Genomic DNA, 18,748 nt, shown 5'->3' with positions numbered 1-18,748 from the left:
TTTGTTTGTTTTCTGTAAACATACCTTAGAAAGCAATGAGTTTTGCTGTATTGATATCAAAAGAGAAAATTAATCATACATTTTGCATTTATGCAATGACTCCTCCATTTTTAATGGGGATTCTGCTTCTTTGGCTTCATGTTTTGCTCATGTTGTCTTGCACTGGAGACACTTCAGGATAAAGAATGATTTCTCTTATTTCATGTTATATCTGGAAACCTAATTTTGCCATACAGGAATTTCCAATGATTCTTTTTGAATGATTTCACTCAAAATTCTCCAAACTCTCAAAGCAAATAGTTTTTAAGAGCTAAAAATTCTTGTTTCCTGTCAACATTTCAAAACAAGAGAAGAACTTGGGTTTTCTCATTCTGTTTTTTTGTTTATTTGTTTGCTTCTTTCCGAAGCCTGAGGTGACATTTAAGAGAAAATGAAAATGTTGTTTATAAAACAGAATTTAAATAAGAGGCTTTTATTTTGACATATCCTGGGAGTGAAAAGCACACTTCCTCTTGTTAAGTATTTTCCAACAAAATCACTTCTGACGCAGTGTTAACTTTTTGAGGAGAATTAAGGCAAAATTGACATGAAGGTGAGTACATTGAGCCTAAAGGGGATGAAAGTGCCTGCAGTGGGCTATTGCTGGCATGCAATTCATGATGTGCAGATTTTGACTACTAATATACTTTTGAACAGATTGCTTCAGATGCACTTATTAATTTGTCACTTCACTGATAATCAATGTGATAAGGAACATTTTATTGTTAGATCCTGACATGAGCCAAAGTCTGGCATTTCCTAATGCTCTCAGTTCTCCATCCTGCAAAGGAGTCTGTGGCAGCTGATGTTGCTGAGCAGCATGGGGACATTTGGACAGGTAGAATTAGTGGCATTTTCACATAGTGCTGAAACTGATATATGGCAGTTACTCCTGCTTGGAAGCATGCATGTATATAAATAAGTTAAAGTCTCTCCATTCCCTGTGTGATCTTATACATGACTTGGATTGCTTTTGGCAGAGTGCACCTGTCCAAAAATACCCAATTGAAGAGCTGAAATTTTGTCTCTTTGAATGCAAATATTTTGCCCTGTGAGGTAGCAAGCAATAGTCACTACTGAACCAACAAGATCAATGCAGAGATGCCCCGCTGTCTCTTGTCATTGCCATCTCACAGAATTGTAAATGAAGCAATTGCTCACGTTGCTCATATTCTCACCTGAGAAGCATAGTCAGAGGCTAAGTATATGCCAGGCACAGCACAGACTAGAGCAATTAGACGGTCCCTTAATGACATAGCTTATAATTTACACATGGGACAAGGGACAACAGATGGATGCAGACATGCAAAAAAGAACTAAGCAGCTATGCAATGATGCCACAGTGATTCACCAGTGAGATGGTGAAGGTTTCAGCTTACTGATGTCTTAGCTTTTCTACCACTGTCACAGTAAAGGAAAGAGCAGTGACTGAAGCCATGGATGCATAGTTTGAAAAGTTGCCAAAGAGGAGACTAAACTTTACAGAAGCAGGAGACCAAAAGTCTATATTATACTGTGTGCCTCTGGAAAATCAGTTCTAAATTGCTCATGATATAATTAGTGCCTTTGAAAGTCATCCATGTTATTGTGATAAACCTTGCCCAGTATTACGGAACTCAGAAATGAGATGAGAATTGGAGCCCTGCTGCGTTAGTAGCTGTAAGAGTATAAAGCAGCATGGAGATCTTCAGTTGCAATTTATTTTTCCCATTGATATTTAGGGTTTCTTAGCTCTTTGCAAAGGACATTATTGGGGTAGGTTATGGAATTCAAGGACTGGACAAGTACGAAAGTACAGAAGTACAGAAATGAGAAGAAGCCAAAAACATTAAAAGGACAACGGTGTAGGGAGAACGGATGAAGATACTGTGGGGAGGTAAGGATGGAGGGGTTGAAAGAGTCATCACAGAGGAAAGAATGCCTTTTCAGAGCTCAGAAAACACCCCTGTGAGCTCAAATGCAACTGTGGGCCCTTGCTTTCACTGACTGTGCAGCTGCTCCTTGCAGCTTGAGTGGGCTGACTCCTCCCTTGTTATTGCCTCGTGCTGACTGTAGAGCATATCTGAATGGCAAAGAGATTTGCAATTAGGAGAAATGCTTCACACAGCTAAAAAAAATGTCATTTTTTGCTGAATATATAGCTTATTTGCATCTTTTTTCCTTTTCCTTTTTCTTTTTCTTTTTTTCTTTTTCTTTTTCTTTCCTTCCTTCCTTCCTTCCTTCCTTCCTTCCTTCCTTCCTTCCTTCCTTCCTTCCTTCCTTCCTTCCTTCCTTCCTTCCTTCCTTCCTTCCTTCCTTCCTTCCTTCTTTTCTTCTCTTTCTCTTCCTTCCTTCCTTCTTCTCTTTCTCTTTCTCTTTCTCTTTCTCTTTCTCTTTCTCTTTCTCTTTCTCTTTCTCTTTCTCTTTTCTCTTTCTCTTTCTCTTTCTCCTTTCTCTTTCTCTTTCTCTTTCCTCTCTCTCTTTCTCTTTCTCTTTCTCTTTCTCTTTCTCTTTCTCTTTCTCTTTCTCTTTCTCTTTCTCTTCTCTTTCTTTCTTTCTTTCTTTCTTTCTTGCTTTCTTTCTTTCTTTCTTTCTTTCTTGCTCTCTCGCTCTCTCTCTTTCTTTCTCTCTTTCTAAGTGATTCAACTAACAATCAATGATTGATAATTAATAATTCTCACAGTGGTCACCTATTTTTACTAAACCTTGGGGTTTGATCTTTCCCAGCAAATAAGAAGGCAAGGAGTCTGATTTATCAGTACTAAGAAAGCTGTTGCCTGAATACATTCATAGTTCTTCATTGATGAAAGAGAATGACATAAAAAGAAGAGCATTTATAAGCCAAACTTCGCTTTCCTCCTGAGAAAGGTGCTTTCCACATCTCTGCTCCCTCCATCCCTCCCTCCTGTCAGGCACCAGGCCTGGGTAGGAAGGGCTGAGGGCAGCAGATGGGGAACTGGCTGTTGCTCAGTTTGGAAAGCAGCTCCTGACATTTGGCTCACACCTGTCAGCAGACTCCGTATACACTTGTTTATCCTCCTCTGTACCATATGTTTCCATGGAAAAGCAGTCTCAATGATCTATTGCCTTACTTCTATCATTCCTATTATGGTCATAACTGAGCATTTCACAGTCGTTAATGCATTTACCCTGACAGCATCCCTGCTGCGTGGGCATTTAGTATCACCCACTTTACAGATGGGCTAGCTGAAGCTCAGATCAACAGCTCCTCAAAAGTCTTTGGGTATGTCTTGTTGAATTCAATGGGAAGAAAACACATCTCCAGGAGAAGTGAGCTTGGGAAAGCAAACTACATGCTCAGTTTCACTCAAGCAACTTGTAGTGGTGTGAGGAATCCCCCTTCTGGATCCTAAACAGATGCTCAAAGCTCCAGGCCATTTTGTTTTTTTTTTTTGACACAGAGTTGTTTTGTAAGATCCAGCAGAGCTGTGGTTGCTGCCTGCAGTTTTTCTTCACCCTTTGCCAGTAACCTCCTGTCTCACAACCCTCCACGTCCTCAGCACTTTCTAGAGGGGATATTGTCTTCTGCAGATTTAGTGTAAATGTTAGATAGTTAAAAGACTGCTTCTGCTCCTGTATGCTTTTTCTCCCATTTCCTCTGTGCTTTATATTCTTCCCTGCGTCTCAAAACTTCTTTGTAATCTTTCATAATCAATGTCTATGTAGGAGAGAAACAGAATTCTTTTAAATGTACTGTACGTACCTATCAGTCACCTACTTATTAATTATAACTAAAAGCATGATTAATCTGTCATGGATAAGGCTGCTAAGTAACCCTAATCATGCTAATTCATTTCTGTCACTTACACAAAGGCAGCATTATCATCAGTTTTCATATCCGTGTGTACTGAAACCCGTATACACAGCAGCTGCAGAGGACTGGTAGAGTTCTTTCTGCCACAGATGAGGTTGCATCATGGATTTCTGCATTGTCCCCACAGTGCTGGTGCAGTGATTTACTTTCTTGGTACCAGTAGGATTTAATGATGTTATCTTTTGCAAATAATTTTGCCTTCTAAAATGGATGACAATTGCAGTTATGAAAAGTATTTCCAGGGCCTTATAATGACTATAAGTGAAGTTCCTCTGCGGGAGGGGTCAGCATGAAGGCCAAGGTACTATTTAAGCTCTGCACTGCGTGGGAGCTGAGATGCGTAGGTCTTATACAAGTGTGAATTTCTGAGGAAAACAATGTCTTTTGATATTGCAGAGCATAATGTGTTCCTTTCTGTGTTCCCTTTCTCTGAGTGTTCAACTAAGCCATTTTTAAAAGCCTAGACACTGGAAAGTTAATTTCCAGGTGCCAAACTTGAAATTTGTAACTGCACCTGAAACCCAGGGTGCATCCACCCTGTAAAGCAGTCAATGGGCGGATATACTAAATCATAGCTAAGTTATGCTGTTTAACTTTTAAAACGTTCTGAGCAAAGTTTTTGGCAAAGTTTCAAAACTGACACCTCCAGAAGTCTAGTTACAACCTACATATTAGGAGTAGAACAAAGCAGGATCACCCTACAAGGGAACTAATCCAGTGATGCCTCGGTGACCTGCCTAGACTTGATGCCTGTTTTCGACTGGATAAACAATGAAGAACACAGCCATTAGGTTCATTAATTATGTAACCTGAGTAGAAAAAACAAACTTTATCTTCCATATATACAGCCTTTTGTTCAAGTTTGATAAAGTTTTATGTAAGTGCGTTAGTATAAACTGTCGAGAACTAAAGAAGTTCCCTGCAAGATGATGTTTGAGAATATAATCTGCATCCCTTTTGTGCTGCATGCCTTGGAAACCTGGATAAAGAAACTGTTTTGGTTTTTGGTTGAATGTCTGTCTATCATCCTGCAGGCAGGGGCTCAATCAGTAGAGTTCTGAGCACATGTGTTCATGAAAGACTCATAAGAGTTTGTCTTGAGTCATCATTAATCTAAGTATTGCCGTTGCCAAGTCATGGTCAGCGCACAGTGGGAGAGTAAAAGAAGGTTGGAAAGACAAGTCAAGTAACACACAACCTCATGATGTAGTTACTTGACGGAGTGATTTAGTAAATGCAGGATGAGTCAAAAAGGAAAGGTTGGAACAAGCCAATCTTCCACACATATAAGAATCTTTTTCTAGGAGAACAGCTCGAGGTTTTGAAGAAAAGGAGTGCTGCTAGTTAAAAAATGAAATAAATTGAAGTACTTTTCTGGGTCTAGATTTTGGACTAATGTCAATCTGTCTTCCTTTTGTTTGTTGCAGTTGCATTATGTATTTTAAATGGGGGTTTCACTGCTGCCCTCATAGGGTGCACAGGACAGATATAAAAGGGTCTGAAGAGAATGTCCTTGTTTCATTACTGCTGCTCGAAATTATCTGGGCCGCCACCTAACTTAGAAGAATCTTTTCACATATTTTTAAAGATTTTTTTTTTTGTATGGATTTTGCAGTTTGTATTTATTTTTTATTGCTCTTCAGTTTTCAAAGTTACGTGTAGTACAGTACACAGTAAATTGTCTGTAGCCATTCACATACTTTGTAGGGACATACAGAAAATGTTAAGGTCACCATCAAATCTTGGAATGTCCTCCTTTCCATAGTAATTTCAATCTCTTCTTGCAGAGCTCTGTTCCCCTACCCTCTCTTATTAATAAACATTGTACCTTTCTGTTTACTTCTCTTTCCACCTGCACAGCTGCAGTCTTCTCTTTCAGCAAGAGACAGTCACAATTTTGTTTGTCACACTGAAATACCAATTTGTTATTCTTTATGGATTGTACACTTGGGTTTTCCTTATGGAATAGAAATTAAAAGAGCACTGACATTTAGAATATTAAGGAACTACTCCAACTGATTATAGTCTTGTTAAAATGAGTCATACACTTTCAGTCCAAACTTCTTGACATACACATCCATATATATCAATTACTATGACATCATTGAAGGACTATTTTTACCTTGGTAATAAAAGCTGATTACATTTGTCAACTTTTCAAATGATGCTTAATCCAATGAATGTAAAGACAGGTCAGGAGAGACACTTGATCTCAAATAATAGCTAAGATGATTTTATATGTCTGAAAATGCTGTGCATGTAAAATATTTGCAGTTTTGAAGCGTAAGTGAAAACTGCACTGTAGAAACACAAAATAAATTAGGTTTACCAAGTAGAATTAAACTCACCTGTCAACAAAAGCATGGTGTAGGATGAAGATAGGATCATTCGCAGAGCCTTGTACTTGGGACATGGAGCCATTCATGTAGATGTGAAGGGCATTATGCAAACCACTTTGAGATATGTTTGATATCGCAGTGTGTGGATCAGCAAAGCCTGTATATTCCAGAGAAAATCACATGCTGATACTACAGTGCAGAGAATTCTTTCACCAGTAACACTGAAGATCAAAGCACCTTATTTCAACTCATTTACTTTCAGCATTTTAGACAAGAGCTTCAGAAAACATGTAAAGGAGTATTAATAAATTTCAAAGGCATAGCAAAGATGAAATTAGAGTAAGCTAAATTAAAACTCCTGCCATGTAGCTAATGCAGCATGTCAGCAAATGTACTGCTTAATTGGTTTATATTTTTAAATTTCTACATCCATCCTGTGTGACTGTAAAAAGGAAACCTAATTCCTGCAGGTGTTTATGCATGTCTGTTTATTCACATTAAACTTACTCTTTTTTTTCTTTTCATTTTTTTCTCTGTCCTTAGGTATTTCTAAGGTACAACAGGCTAGTGTATCTCATCATATATGCAGCCACTTAATATCACTTATCTCTACAGAACTCATTCTTTAATTCAAAGGAGACAATGCAATACATGCTATTATCTTCACAAAAGGGGTTTGTAAATAATTAGTAAAATATTAATGCATGTGTATATGGTTAATAATCAATTGATGATCTTCTTTCACCTTTCCTCTTGAGCATGAAAGTCTGTGGACTGCTGTTATTTTGAATCTCTCCTAGAATACAGGCTTTACAAGTAGGTCACACAGAGCAAACCCTGAATTTCTGATCTGGTGTGGTAGCCTCCCCACACACCAGCTTTGGTGCTGGTAACCTTTTCTGAGCATCGTAACAGACAAGCCTCCTCCCTAATTTTAAGGACTCAAAATCAAAGTCAGCTAAACCATGTGGAACTTCTCTGGTTTTCTGTAAGAAAACATCTTAACCTGATGCTAGCCCTACTGCCATCTCTGATTTGGTTCACAAAGGTGTCATATTATCACAGTTTCTGTATGTTGTAGGATGAGAAAACATAATGTAGGGATATTGAAACATCTTAAAAAATCAATAATCCAATAAAAAGGGCTTTGAGCAGAATGCATATTGTGCTGCTGCTCTGTGTTTTCCCAATATTGTCACATTTTATCAAAGATGGGAAAAAGAGAAAACTCTCTGGGAAATTCTTGATTCACAGAAGGTATTGATTGACATGTGGCCATTGATGTTTTATTACTAAATAACATTCTGTCAGTTTGCAAACTTGACTATTAGACACCACTGAGAATGATCTGCTGGTGGGCTATTTTCACCTCTTCGTGCTTCTAAATTCCCTTATGAGGCTTTGCCTTGTCTAGCAACTTCTTTAAGCAAAATCTTTTGGTGAAAAGTCCTGGAGAATTTTCATAGAATCGTAGAAGCATTTGAGTGAGAAAGGATTTTTAAAGGCCATTTACTCCAACCCCCTGCAATGAACAGACACCTACAGCTTGATCAGGTTCCTCAGAGCCTTGTCCAGTCTGACCTTGAATGCTTCCATGGATGGGGATCCACTGTATCTCAGGGCAGCATTTTTCAATACTACACTATATGCTAAATGAAGCCTATCTATTACACTAAGGGTCAAATACACCCTGTGACACCTAAGAATCAATATATAATAATAACTGTCTATCTTTTTCATGGCAATATTATGAAAAACATTTCAAGAAATTCAAAGTAATTCAGAGAAGAAAACATAATCAGGAGAGTTGGAAGAAGTAGAGTTGGCTGATGATGAAAAGACTTCAAGGTAAGGTAAATCTGGATTTAGGAGAGAGCAACAATCATGTTAATGCTTACAGATAACTGCAAGTGTCAAGTACATCCAAAGTGGAATAGGATTATTGAAGATGATGCATGGGAGCATAAACATGGGCAGAATTTCTCAAAGGGAAAATCTTGCCCACAGGAAGTTGTCTGATAGGGAATGTTATACTACCTAGCTGCCACCTAGCCAAAAAAAAAAAAAATTAAAAAATAAAACAGAATAAAATATATTTCTAAAGGTTCTGTGAAGAATAATGCGTGTTGACATTTTGACCAGAATTGATAGGAATTGATTGCAACAATTTTGGCCTTCCTTACAGGTAGCCATAGTGTGTGACCACTGGAGTGGAGTTAGTTGATTTAACAATACTCCTTACCAGGGAATCTCTGTGAATCTTAACTGAAAAAGATACATGTGTATATCATTCTGAAACTACTCTTTTACTTATATTCAGCTGCATTATAATATACTGAAGGTAAGATAGATTTGTGCAGGGTCTAGGCAGGAGGACAGATCTAGTGGTTGGCAACCCATTGCAGGGTTGATCATAGAATTTGATCATAGATCCTAGAATTTGATCATAGAATCATAGAATGGCATAGGTTGGAAAGGACCTTAAAGATCATCAAGCTCAAGTTGGAACTTGATGATCCTTGGGGTCCCTTCCAAACTAACTGCGAGGGACTCCAAAGATCATCAGCTTCCAACTTCCAACTTGATTTTGATGATCTTTAAGGTTCTTTCCAACCTAAGCCGTTCTATGATTGTATGTTTCGTACCAGACATTAGATACTTTCAAAAATTTCTCAATGCACTGCAAATACTTTATCTAATATTTTAGAAAAAAATATACAGAACATTCTGGCTGTAGTCAACTTTCATGAAACTTCTGAATTTCAGCAATTTATTGCAATGATCATATGCTCACAAGTAACTGGGATGCTTTTAATAACCCCAACATCCCATCTCCCAGTTAATTGGGGTCCAGTCATTCTCAAAGGTGCACCATGAGAAGTTAGGAAAGTCCATACAAACATTAAAGCTAGCAGGAATAAAACTGTAGTTTTGATATTAATTCATTTTATTTGTCTGGATATTAATCTTTTCTTTCAGGCAAACTGATATCACTGCCTGTGAACAGGGCAGCTCCTTCCACCTGTTTTGCATTATGGTGTGTGTGCCCATCCTCTCCCATGTACTGAATGCAGCTGTTCTTAACCCTTCTGTGAACTGAGTTAACTCACTGAACTGACATAATACTCATGCAGTATCTTATGCAATGATTCTCAGTACCAAAAGGTGGTGAGAGTGACTGGCTAGAGGACTGAGGAAATTGCACAGAGAATTAGGAGGTAGTGAGCTATTAAATCATCCAGCCAGTATAGAAAGCTGAATCACTCAGACATCCTTCTACGTTCTCATTTAATTATGGCGTATTAGAAATAGCCAGTAGGGCATACATCACTGAAGAGACTTGAGTGTTACCAGTGATTTTAGTGAGAGAAGAATCATATTTGTAAGTGATTATAAATGTGATTCTGCTCCTACTTATAACCTTGTAGATCAGTAACAATGATTCAATGAAGTTGAAGCAACTTCAATAGAACCAGGCTAAATTAAATCAGAGGAGAATTTAGCCCAAAGTTTATTATAGGAGGAGCTAATCATGTCACTCACAATTAAGGCTGCCTAACTCTTTTAGGATGATATATAGGTGGTTCTCATTAAAAATGCAGTAAGTTAAGTATATGTCTTTTAATAGAGAATTTAACTATACTAACTTTAGATTTTACTGTCTAATGTCAGAGTCCACAGACGTTCCTGCATAATCTATCAAACATTATGTATTTCAAGCAGGTACTGTTTCCCTCAAGTGCTCATTTGCCACTGTCTGAAGTGCTGTAAGTATGTTTAGTGAAGGGTATGCAGACCTTGGAGAGCATTAGAAGCCTTCAGTGCTACAGAAACAGATGAACCATTCCAGAAGTCCTTTCTCCTCTGATTATTTTAATGGACTGCCAAACCTCTGTGATACTACTGATGTCTGTGAAATATTTATTGTTGTTTTGTTTTTAAGCCTCAAAACTTTCTTAAAAAATATAATTTAGTTTTGTACGACTTTCTAGGCCTGTTACTGGGGCATCAGGGACTTTAAAGACCAAATTCTGCTCTGCATATTGCATATCCAAGTGCAGCTGACTGATTACACATAGTGCCACTCTGGACAAGCATGACACTTTAATAAGGGTTTACATTTGGGTGAAGCTCAGGACAGACAGATGCACATGCCATAAAACAGGAAAGAAGATACAGATATAAAAATTTTAAGACCATATCCTTACAGGTCTTTGAAGCTAGTGGTGTTCTTCTGACTTACAGTGGTGGAGACTTTCAGCCATTGGAAACATATTTTCTCAAGCAATGCTATTATTGTAACCACTCTAAAGTGAAGCAACTGCAAGATCTGCAGAATTTGGCCTAACGGGCTGTAGCAAATGAAAGTTTGTGATTATCTAATTTAGACCACACCACCACCTAGGGTTTTTACTTATAATGATTCTTGTAGAACTTCACTGTGATCTGAGATGAACAGTCTTTCTGGTTATCTGTTCAGGACCCTCTGTGACTTGACAGCACTTTCTCAGTGTGCAGCCCAGCTTTACTCAGAGGTTGAGAATTTAAGCCGGATGAGAGATGTTGGCTGTAGGCTAAAACTTTTTTAATTAGAAGTTTTCTGCTGGAAAACTTCATTTTGAGAAACCATTTTTTGTTAGCTATATGGATTACAGTGAGAATACTGAGAAAAGTTTTCCAGATGAAAATATCTCACGGGATAGGATCTTACAGGATGTTCTATTAAACTGAAATTACATTTTGAAGTGCTTGATGTTCTGTTCCATTATTTCATGACAGGACAAGAGTAACAATACATAATTGTGTCAGACAACGGACTGCTATGGCACTTGATACTATGTGTCCTGAGTTAATTCATGAATAATCAAAGTGATACAGAGTTTTAGAATCTGAAGAATATTATTTTGTCCATTTGTGGAAAATTTAAGAGGCACTGATCTTCATTTGAAATTGCCATGAATATACTCATCTTACATGTGGAAAAAAAGTATTTTTTTTGACTACCTCTAGTTCTTAGAACCTGTCACATTAAAGCTGACCTACACAAAGAAGCCCAAATCTTAATTTACAGTCAGCTGATCCTCACCTATTGCTTATAATATCAACTGATTTTCTGTACTCTTCTTGCATCCAAGATGCATCTGATGAAGTCAGTAGTGTTTTCCAGTTAGGACCTTTTTTCAACAAATCCTAAGTAAAATATTTACCTCCAAGGAAAGATATGCCACCTGCTTTTAATCCACTGTTTTTCAAAGTAGAAACTACTGTTTCAGAGTAAGAGGACATCCTGAGTGTTCAGTTCTACTAGGTGGTTGTTTTAACAGACTATATTGACCTTAGCTGATCATTTTTGTTGTGGTTACTCATAATTGACATCAGTTGTGTCTGCATAGCAGTGTTATCTCTCAGGCAAACATTCAGTGTGGTGCTGATGACTACCTCTTAGATGGTCAAAATGTGCTAATTCCAGTTCACATGGATGCTCAGACATGGAAGGGCATGAAGTTTTGTCCAGAAGTGTATGATGTCTAAATCTGGAATACTCTGGCTTCATCTTCTAAGTGATCACAGCTGTTTTCCATTACAGAAATAAAGTTGAGGAGTAAATCTCACATGGGTGTAAATCAAGAGCCACTCCATTGGAATCATTAGCTTGGTTCTGCTCATCTTTTGTAAATCTAAAGTAGCACCACTAAGTAAAGGGAGTTACTTTGGATTTACTTTGGATCTAGAAGAAATTAGAATTTGACGTTAGTTGTATTGGCACAAACTTGGGTAAACCAGTAAAGAAGGATTTAAAAGAAGGAAATAAATGCTAGGATCTATGAACTGTTAGCAAATATGTGAGAATGCCATTACAGTATAGCACAACGGAAGCAAATTAGCAGTCTCATTTTGGCATCTGTATGTAACAAAAAGTGAAGCAGATCATTTGTAAGAAAAGAGCTACCAAAATGTATCTTTATTTATTCGTTATGAGTTTTTTGGTGGTGGTGGTGGATTTGTTGTTGGTTTTTTTTTTTTTTTTTTTTTTTTTTTTTGGTAAAGGACTTCCTACTGTCTGTTTCAATCTTAGCATGTATTTTTGATGAGGTACTGCACTTCACTGTCTTTAGTTGAATAAACTGAAAAGTTTATGATCCTGAGGTGTAAACTTAAGTGTCGAAATAATTCAGATTAAAAATAATCTCAGTGGGGAAAAAAAAAGTGTCTTAAAACAAGTTAACTCCATATTGGAATAGAAAAGTTCTCAGAGTATTCAGAAGTCTTATATTACATATCCTATTCAACTTTCGCAGACAGGAAGGCAGTAACTCAATTTGATGGGCAAGATCTGGGTAGTATTCTGGAACTCTCAGTTTTTTAATTACTGTTACTTTTCAATTTTAATGCATTTTAAGAGAATGAGGAATACACTCAGAGAAAAACCTGAAGGTGCTCTTGAAGCAGAATCTTAATTAAAAACTAAAATCTATGGTCTGAAACAATTTTCATTGTGGAAGCACTAAAGAGAGTAATGATAGTTGTATGGGAAAGGAATGTCCTATTCTTCAGCAATTTTTTGTAATAATTTTCAGGAGAATGAGTTAAAAAGGCCTTTTATGAAACAAACAGCGAACAGATTTTAGGACTAGCTGGTTTTATAGATAGTTCAGGCTACAAGGAGGAGCTATTTCTGCACTCTATTGAACTTCATTTTCTTTCATAACAGCTCTGGAGAACCGTAGATAGAGCTCCTTCAGCTAGGCTATTAAAGTTATAAAACAATATGATAAGGGCACTGGGAGTTGGACTACAGGAAACATTACTTTCTTAACAGGATTTCCCCTGGTAGAGAGAGAATTGTAGTACTGAGTTGGAGTTCTGCTTTTGGTTTCGCATCTATGGAATGTCCAAGGATGACATTTATTGTCTCAATCTGTTCCCACTGAGCTTTTTCTTACTGTAGTGCATCCTCTTAGCCTTCCTCCACATTGATCCTAGGACTTGCAAAGGGCCTTCCCCATTGCTGCAGAAAATTGCTCCATCTCTCTCCTTCGCTCTTTGAACTACACTGGGGGAATCATTCAGGCACTCTAAAAAGGCTATTATGCATGCACATCTCGATGGACTGAAAAAAAAACAGATATAAATTCACTCTATCCTGGCTATAGGCTAAATGGATGCATCCAGAGGTCATGCAACGCTATGTCCAAGATAATATATGCTAGTTCTGTAACTACCTAAGCTTCTGGATCATATCTGGCTTGTGTTCATCCTCAAGGACGTGTCATTTTGTCCCAAGTTTATAGGAGGTATTATCTAAATCACGTTAAATCCATGAGAGCTCCTAGCCTAGTGATAATAAGCTGGAGCTTCACAATCTTAGTAGAAATATGAACATTCTTCCGATTCTAGAGATTTGTTACACAGAACAGGAACGCTCACTTGGAGGAAAATCTGATCTACAAGAGTTTCTTCAGGATGTAGAGACATTGCCACAGTTCAGATAAAACATGATCTCTTCATAGTGTGCTTGGCTGATGACTCTAGTATATTAATAAAGATCAGCCATGACTGCCATGACATTAACGTGACAGAGACAACAGAGAAAAAAATGGTAAATTAATCAGACAAAAACCCTGATTCTGGTTTTCAAATTTAAATAACTTCCTGGCTTCCTCTTTGGGAGAGGTATGTGCTTCCTCAGGTCAAGGGTACAATTTAATGAGTAGTCATAACACTGAAATTAAGCCTTTGAAAGTGAAGGGTCCATTTTGATTCTATAGCTCTATACACTGTGCCTTTGGCTTTGTTTACAATACTAACAGCAACACTCATGAATTTTTGTCTTGTTTATTTCATTTCCCTTTTCTCTACTTTTCCATTTTTACTCTTCGCATTTACTCACATATGTTGTGGAGAAAAATGTATAGAAAGTTATGCCACCTTTTTGTTTCCTGAACTTTTTTTTTCTTTTTTTTTTTCTCAAATGTAAAAACCACAACTGCCAACAAAAACTGTTCAGAGCTGGAGTCAATAATAAATATCTTTATTTTCTTTTGTTTTCAGAATGCATATTTCTCTTTTTTTAACCATTTTTTAGTACTGAAACAGATTCTTTTTTTTTTTCTTCCCCGTTATGGCATTGCATACTGCATCAAGAGTAATACCAGACAATTAAAAGCTTTGCTTTGTTATCCTCACACCAAAGTCTATACTGTATTTTTTGGTCCTTGTGGCTTCCTTGCAAGTAAAATCTCTGGCATATCAATGAAAATACGGCCAATTTGATTCAGCAGATAAATAATACAGCAGGGAAGTAATGGTTTTTGGTAACTATAATGTGCTAGCCTTGTTTACTAGCAATTTAGCAAGTTTTGAAAGAGATTGGGTCAATAGATAATTAAGAATAACAATTCTATTTACAAAAGAATCCTCGTTTATCAGCAAATTAGGAACCTTTATAGTGGATTGGCTAATTAGATAACTGAGATGAATAACTAAACACTTCAGCAAAAGATGCTGAAGGTAGACTAGATTTCAGGAAGAAATTCTTTACTGTGAGAGTGATGAGACACTGGAACAGGTTGCCCAGTGAGGTTGTGGATGCCCCCTCCCTGGAACATTCAAGGCAAGGCTGGATGGAACTGTGAGCAACCTGGTCTAGAGGGAGATGTCTCTTCTTGTAGCAGAAGATTGGAACTACATGATCTTAAAGGTCTCTTCCAATCCAAACCATTCTGTGATTGTATGATTAATGTTCAAGGTATAATGTCATCCTTAATCCTTGGATTCTGGCGTGAAGCTACTACGAGTTGCTGAATGCATATACACAACCCAAGTGGCAGCATCTTCTTTCACCCTTGACATTCAGCACAGTCCCTGGAAGACAGACTCAGGATAATCCTGCAGTCTGCATGGACACGGTTGCAATCATGGGAAAGTATGTTATTAGATTATCTGTTTTTATCTGTTTTCATGCAGATATATTTCTGTGCCTGGTACTAACTATTGTTGAAACAATGTGTCATAATAGATGGATTTAGGGTCTGGTCTAGTCTGTGCTTTCAATATTTTTAACATGGTACTTCCTGTATGTTGATAGGAGTAAGTATTATTTATAATACTTATTTAATAATTATTATTATTTTATAATTATATATGGCATAATACAATATATATTTATACAATTTTACATTATAGTATGTTATGCTATATAATTATGAGTTGTGCATAACGAAATTAGCTAAAAACATCTAAAATTTAAAAGCTCTAATCCTAGAGACAATCAGGTTACTGACAGAAATGTCATAGCAGAGTGAAGCGTTACCTTCCAAAGTGTTTCGGAAGCTGTAATTGGCCATTTTATCCATGGATCCAGATTCATAGTGAGTGAGTGACAGACAAAATTCAACTTCTGATGAAGATGGGAGCCTTGGGGTCCTTGATTTGTCATTGTTTCCAGGATTTCGAAGTATAGGCCCTTCAGTAGTGGCGTTGCATAAAGCCTGTTGGCTGTTGTACTCTTCAGATCGAGTGCAGATTACCTGTACAAAACACTTTCTATTAGCAAAGTTGCAGTTAAAAAAAAAATGAAAACAAAGAGATACTTTGATTACTATATTAGGAAGAAGTGAAGGAAATATATGATATAGTAAGGTTGTTGCAAGAATATATATTTAAAATTGTCTATGTAATATTTTAATATAAGAAGATGTTTCATGGAAAACATCACCCTACTATGGTGCAAATTTTGAAATAATGCACCAATGACTGCCCATGTGGGATAATGTATCACCCTTTTTTGCACTTGGAAACTCATGAAAGCTAAATTCAGTGTTATCAATCAGTGCAGCAGGATTCAAACGAAGTTAAACCTTTTGCTGCAGTTGCAAAAAGGAGGCTTTTGGCTTCAACAGGCTACTGAACAAAGCCATAATCATGGACTTGTCTACGTATGCAGTAAAGGAGAAAATTGTTGACTTGGAACATGAAAACAATTGTAATTTGGTCTGAAAATATCTACCTGTGCTTTGTCAAACGAAATGGACAAATCACTTAGTTTCACTGTATCTTGATAATTTTTTATGTACAAAATAAGAAAATACCACGTTCTTCACAAGAAGATGCACATATCAAAATCTGAGGTGCTGTGTTCATGGATATTGGAAAAGTATTAACATTCAAAAGTTTTTCATCCTGAGAGTGTATCCTTGTTTCATCAACTGAAACAATGGAGAATGTGTGTGAAAGCACCATATTTGCATTGAATGAGGTGGAGGAACGTGAGGTTCTCCATGATGGAAAGAAGTGAATGGGAGATTTACTTTGCCACTGCTAATTGTGTACAAATTGCCAGGAATGAAGAAACACTTTAGGGCAACCTGTGCAATCAATAGAGAGAAGCATCTCCAGAGTGTGATTCAGCCCTGCCAAACCAGATGTCTGGTAACTGAGATGTACTTACTTCCAGGGGTGCCAAGCTCTCTCCATTGATTAAGACAGTGAAAGAAAATGTGTAAAAAAAATCAATGTGGGAACAGTCTCTGGACTGCAGTTAGCAAGGAAAGCAAAATTAAATGTTCTGCTTAATGTTCTGTTTTTGCATTAGGGTGGGATGAATTGCACCCTGGAGGCATGGATATGCCTCTGAAGTCACTTAAGACAGAGTCAAAAGCAACCTGCTTCACAGCCTAACAAACTTTTGGAATACTGGAAAGAGATGAGAAGAGAAGAATAATTTCCTAAGTGATTTGTCCACATAGAAAATGTGTGACAGGACTGGTGATATAACCTAGATTTCTTAAGGATCTGGAGTTCTTAAATGATAAGCTGCTTATGAATATGAATCATATGAATCTCATGAATAAATTCCTCTTTTTTTTTTTCTTTTCTTTTCTTTTTTTTTTTTTTTTTTTTTTTTGAGATAAGAAAACTTATCAGAGAAATTTATCCATTGAGACTGCTCTGATAACTGAAATTTGCCCTGGTATATTAAAACTGCTAAGGTGCCCTTGGAGGATGAAGGTGATTGTCCAGCAGGGTTTAACATGCACAGAACTCAATTTCTCTTGGCAGATCTCCCAAGGATTGTGCTTCCAAGAAATTTATTTTCAGATTTCACCAAGAAGGAAGGGGTAGCAAGATAGAGAGACCTACACTTGAAAACACAAAGCATAGCTACATAGCTGTTTTGATGACTGTTTTCTCATTACTCTGATGAAGTTCAACCGAAGTTAAAAGGAAAGCAGGGGGATGATTCATGTGGGAGATGTTATAGCTATTGTTTTGCTTATAGAGAATGCACAATCTCAAGTCCCTATAAATGCACTAGTGAAGAAAACTGGTGAGCCTTGCCTGGTGGGCCTCAACTCTTTTTCCCAGTCAGCACTTAGCTCAGAAACTGCAATCACAAAAGCTTTCTTTCCACCTTGGTTTTCTCCAGTCCGTTTGTAGGGTTCTCCTGGCTTTGCTGCCTTGTCATCTCTTGTCTTTTCATCCTCTGCCCACTACCCAGAGATATAACCCCACTCATCATAAAGAGGAATCATGCGTTGCTTTCACAACTGGCATCTCAGACACTCAGGGAGCCTTCAAGGATGAGTTCAAATATATCTAAACGAAAGCACATGGCCCCGTTGTTTTGTTTGTTTTTTTTAGTGTGATTTAATTACACTCAATGTTAGGAGGCTTATAAATGCCTAAAGTGTTATTTTTTTATTCAATTTGTGTCTCTGTGTAGCCCTTTTTAACTGACCAAGTGAACAGAAGCAAGATGCTGTAACGTATCTGGTAGTGAATGATGATGAAATGCCCACATAAGGGGCAGGAATGAAAGTGCCTGTAAGTGAAAGTAACTGTGCTCTGCCTGCCCTGAACCAAACATTGAAGTCTGGCTGTAAAATGAGCTTGGGTGCTTCTCCATAAGGGTGTGATTTAGGTGTTACAAGTTATAGTTCTATCCTGAAAATATTATTTGCTGTTTTATCAGTCAGGTGAAGTGTTAGTAGTAACAGCACATAGGGCAGTCAAAAGCATCTTTTTTTATCCTTCTGGATTTAATCTGCATAATGTTTACACAAAATAGGTCATAGCATTACCTTTTTTTTCCCTTTCAGTATGAGGTCTTTCTACTAAAAAAATGCTCTTTAAACATATTTTGTATTCCATTTTCGAACAGTTCTGAGCAAATTTCTCTGTTCACTCTGAACAAAGCCTCACATTCAAGCTGCATCCAGCGTCTGTATGCACAAATCCACTGGCTACACAGAAATCGTTACAAAGATTCTCTGAGGAACAACTTATGTAAGCAATAAGCAGAGCAAACACCAGTAGATGGCAGTCCAGAATGCACAGCAACATTCATGGACTTCGTGTCAAAAAAAAAAAAAAAAGAAAAAAAGAAAAAAAATCCCTTGATGCACTGCAGCTGAGATCTTCTGCGCAGCTCTTTGTATCATTTCTTAGAAAACAGGCTGTAAATGTGCAGAAACATTGCTGCTGTTCAGTTTGCTCCTGCTTGCACAGGCCAGCCCCTGGGCTGAAGTAAAAGAAATTGCTTTTGGCAAAGTTC

The 18,748-nt window shown here is 37.4% G+C and overlaps 1 protein-coding gene across 1 annotated transcript in view; it reads right to left on the bottom strand.

The window, feature by feature from the left end:
- Positions 1-18,748, bottom strand: part of TYR (tyrosinase) — a 45,842-nt gene that overhangs the window by 19,036 nt on the left and 8,058 nt on the right. The window contains exons 2-3 of the mRNA XM_052669925.1: positions 15,506-15,722; positions 6,202-6,349 (exon numbers count right to left, since the gene is read on the bottom strand). Of these exons, the coding sequence (XP_052525885.1) occupies positions 6,202-6,349; positions 15,506-15,722 (365 nt within the window). The remainder of the gene's footprint in view (positions 1-6,201; positions 6,350-15,505; positions 15,723-18,748) is intronic.

This window comes from Tympanuchus pallidicinctus, unplaced genomic scaffold (genome assembly GCF_026119805.1).
Source record: "Tympanuchus pallidicinctus isolate F22 unplaced genomic scaffold, pur_lepc_1.0 scaffold11, whole genome shotgun sequence".
NCBI classification, from domain to species: Eukaryota; Metazoa; Chordata; class Aves; order Galliformes; family Phasianidae; genus Tympanuchus; species Tympanuchus pallidicinctus.
The sequence above is the reverse complement of the archived record's forward strand: the minus strand, read 5'-3'. Positions and strand labels throughout refer to the sequence as shown.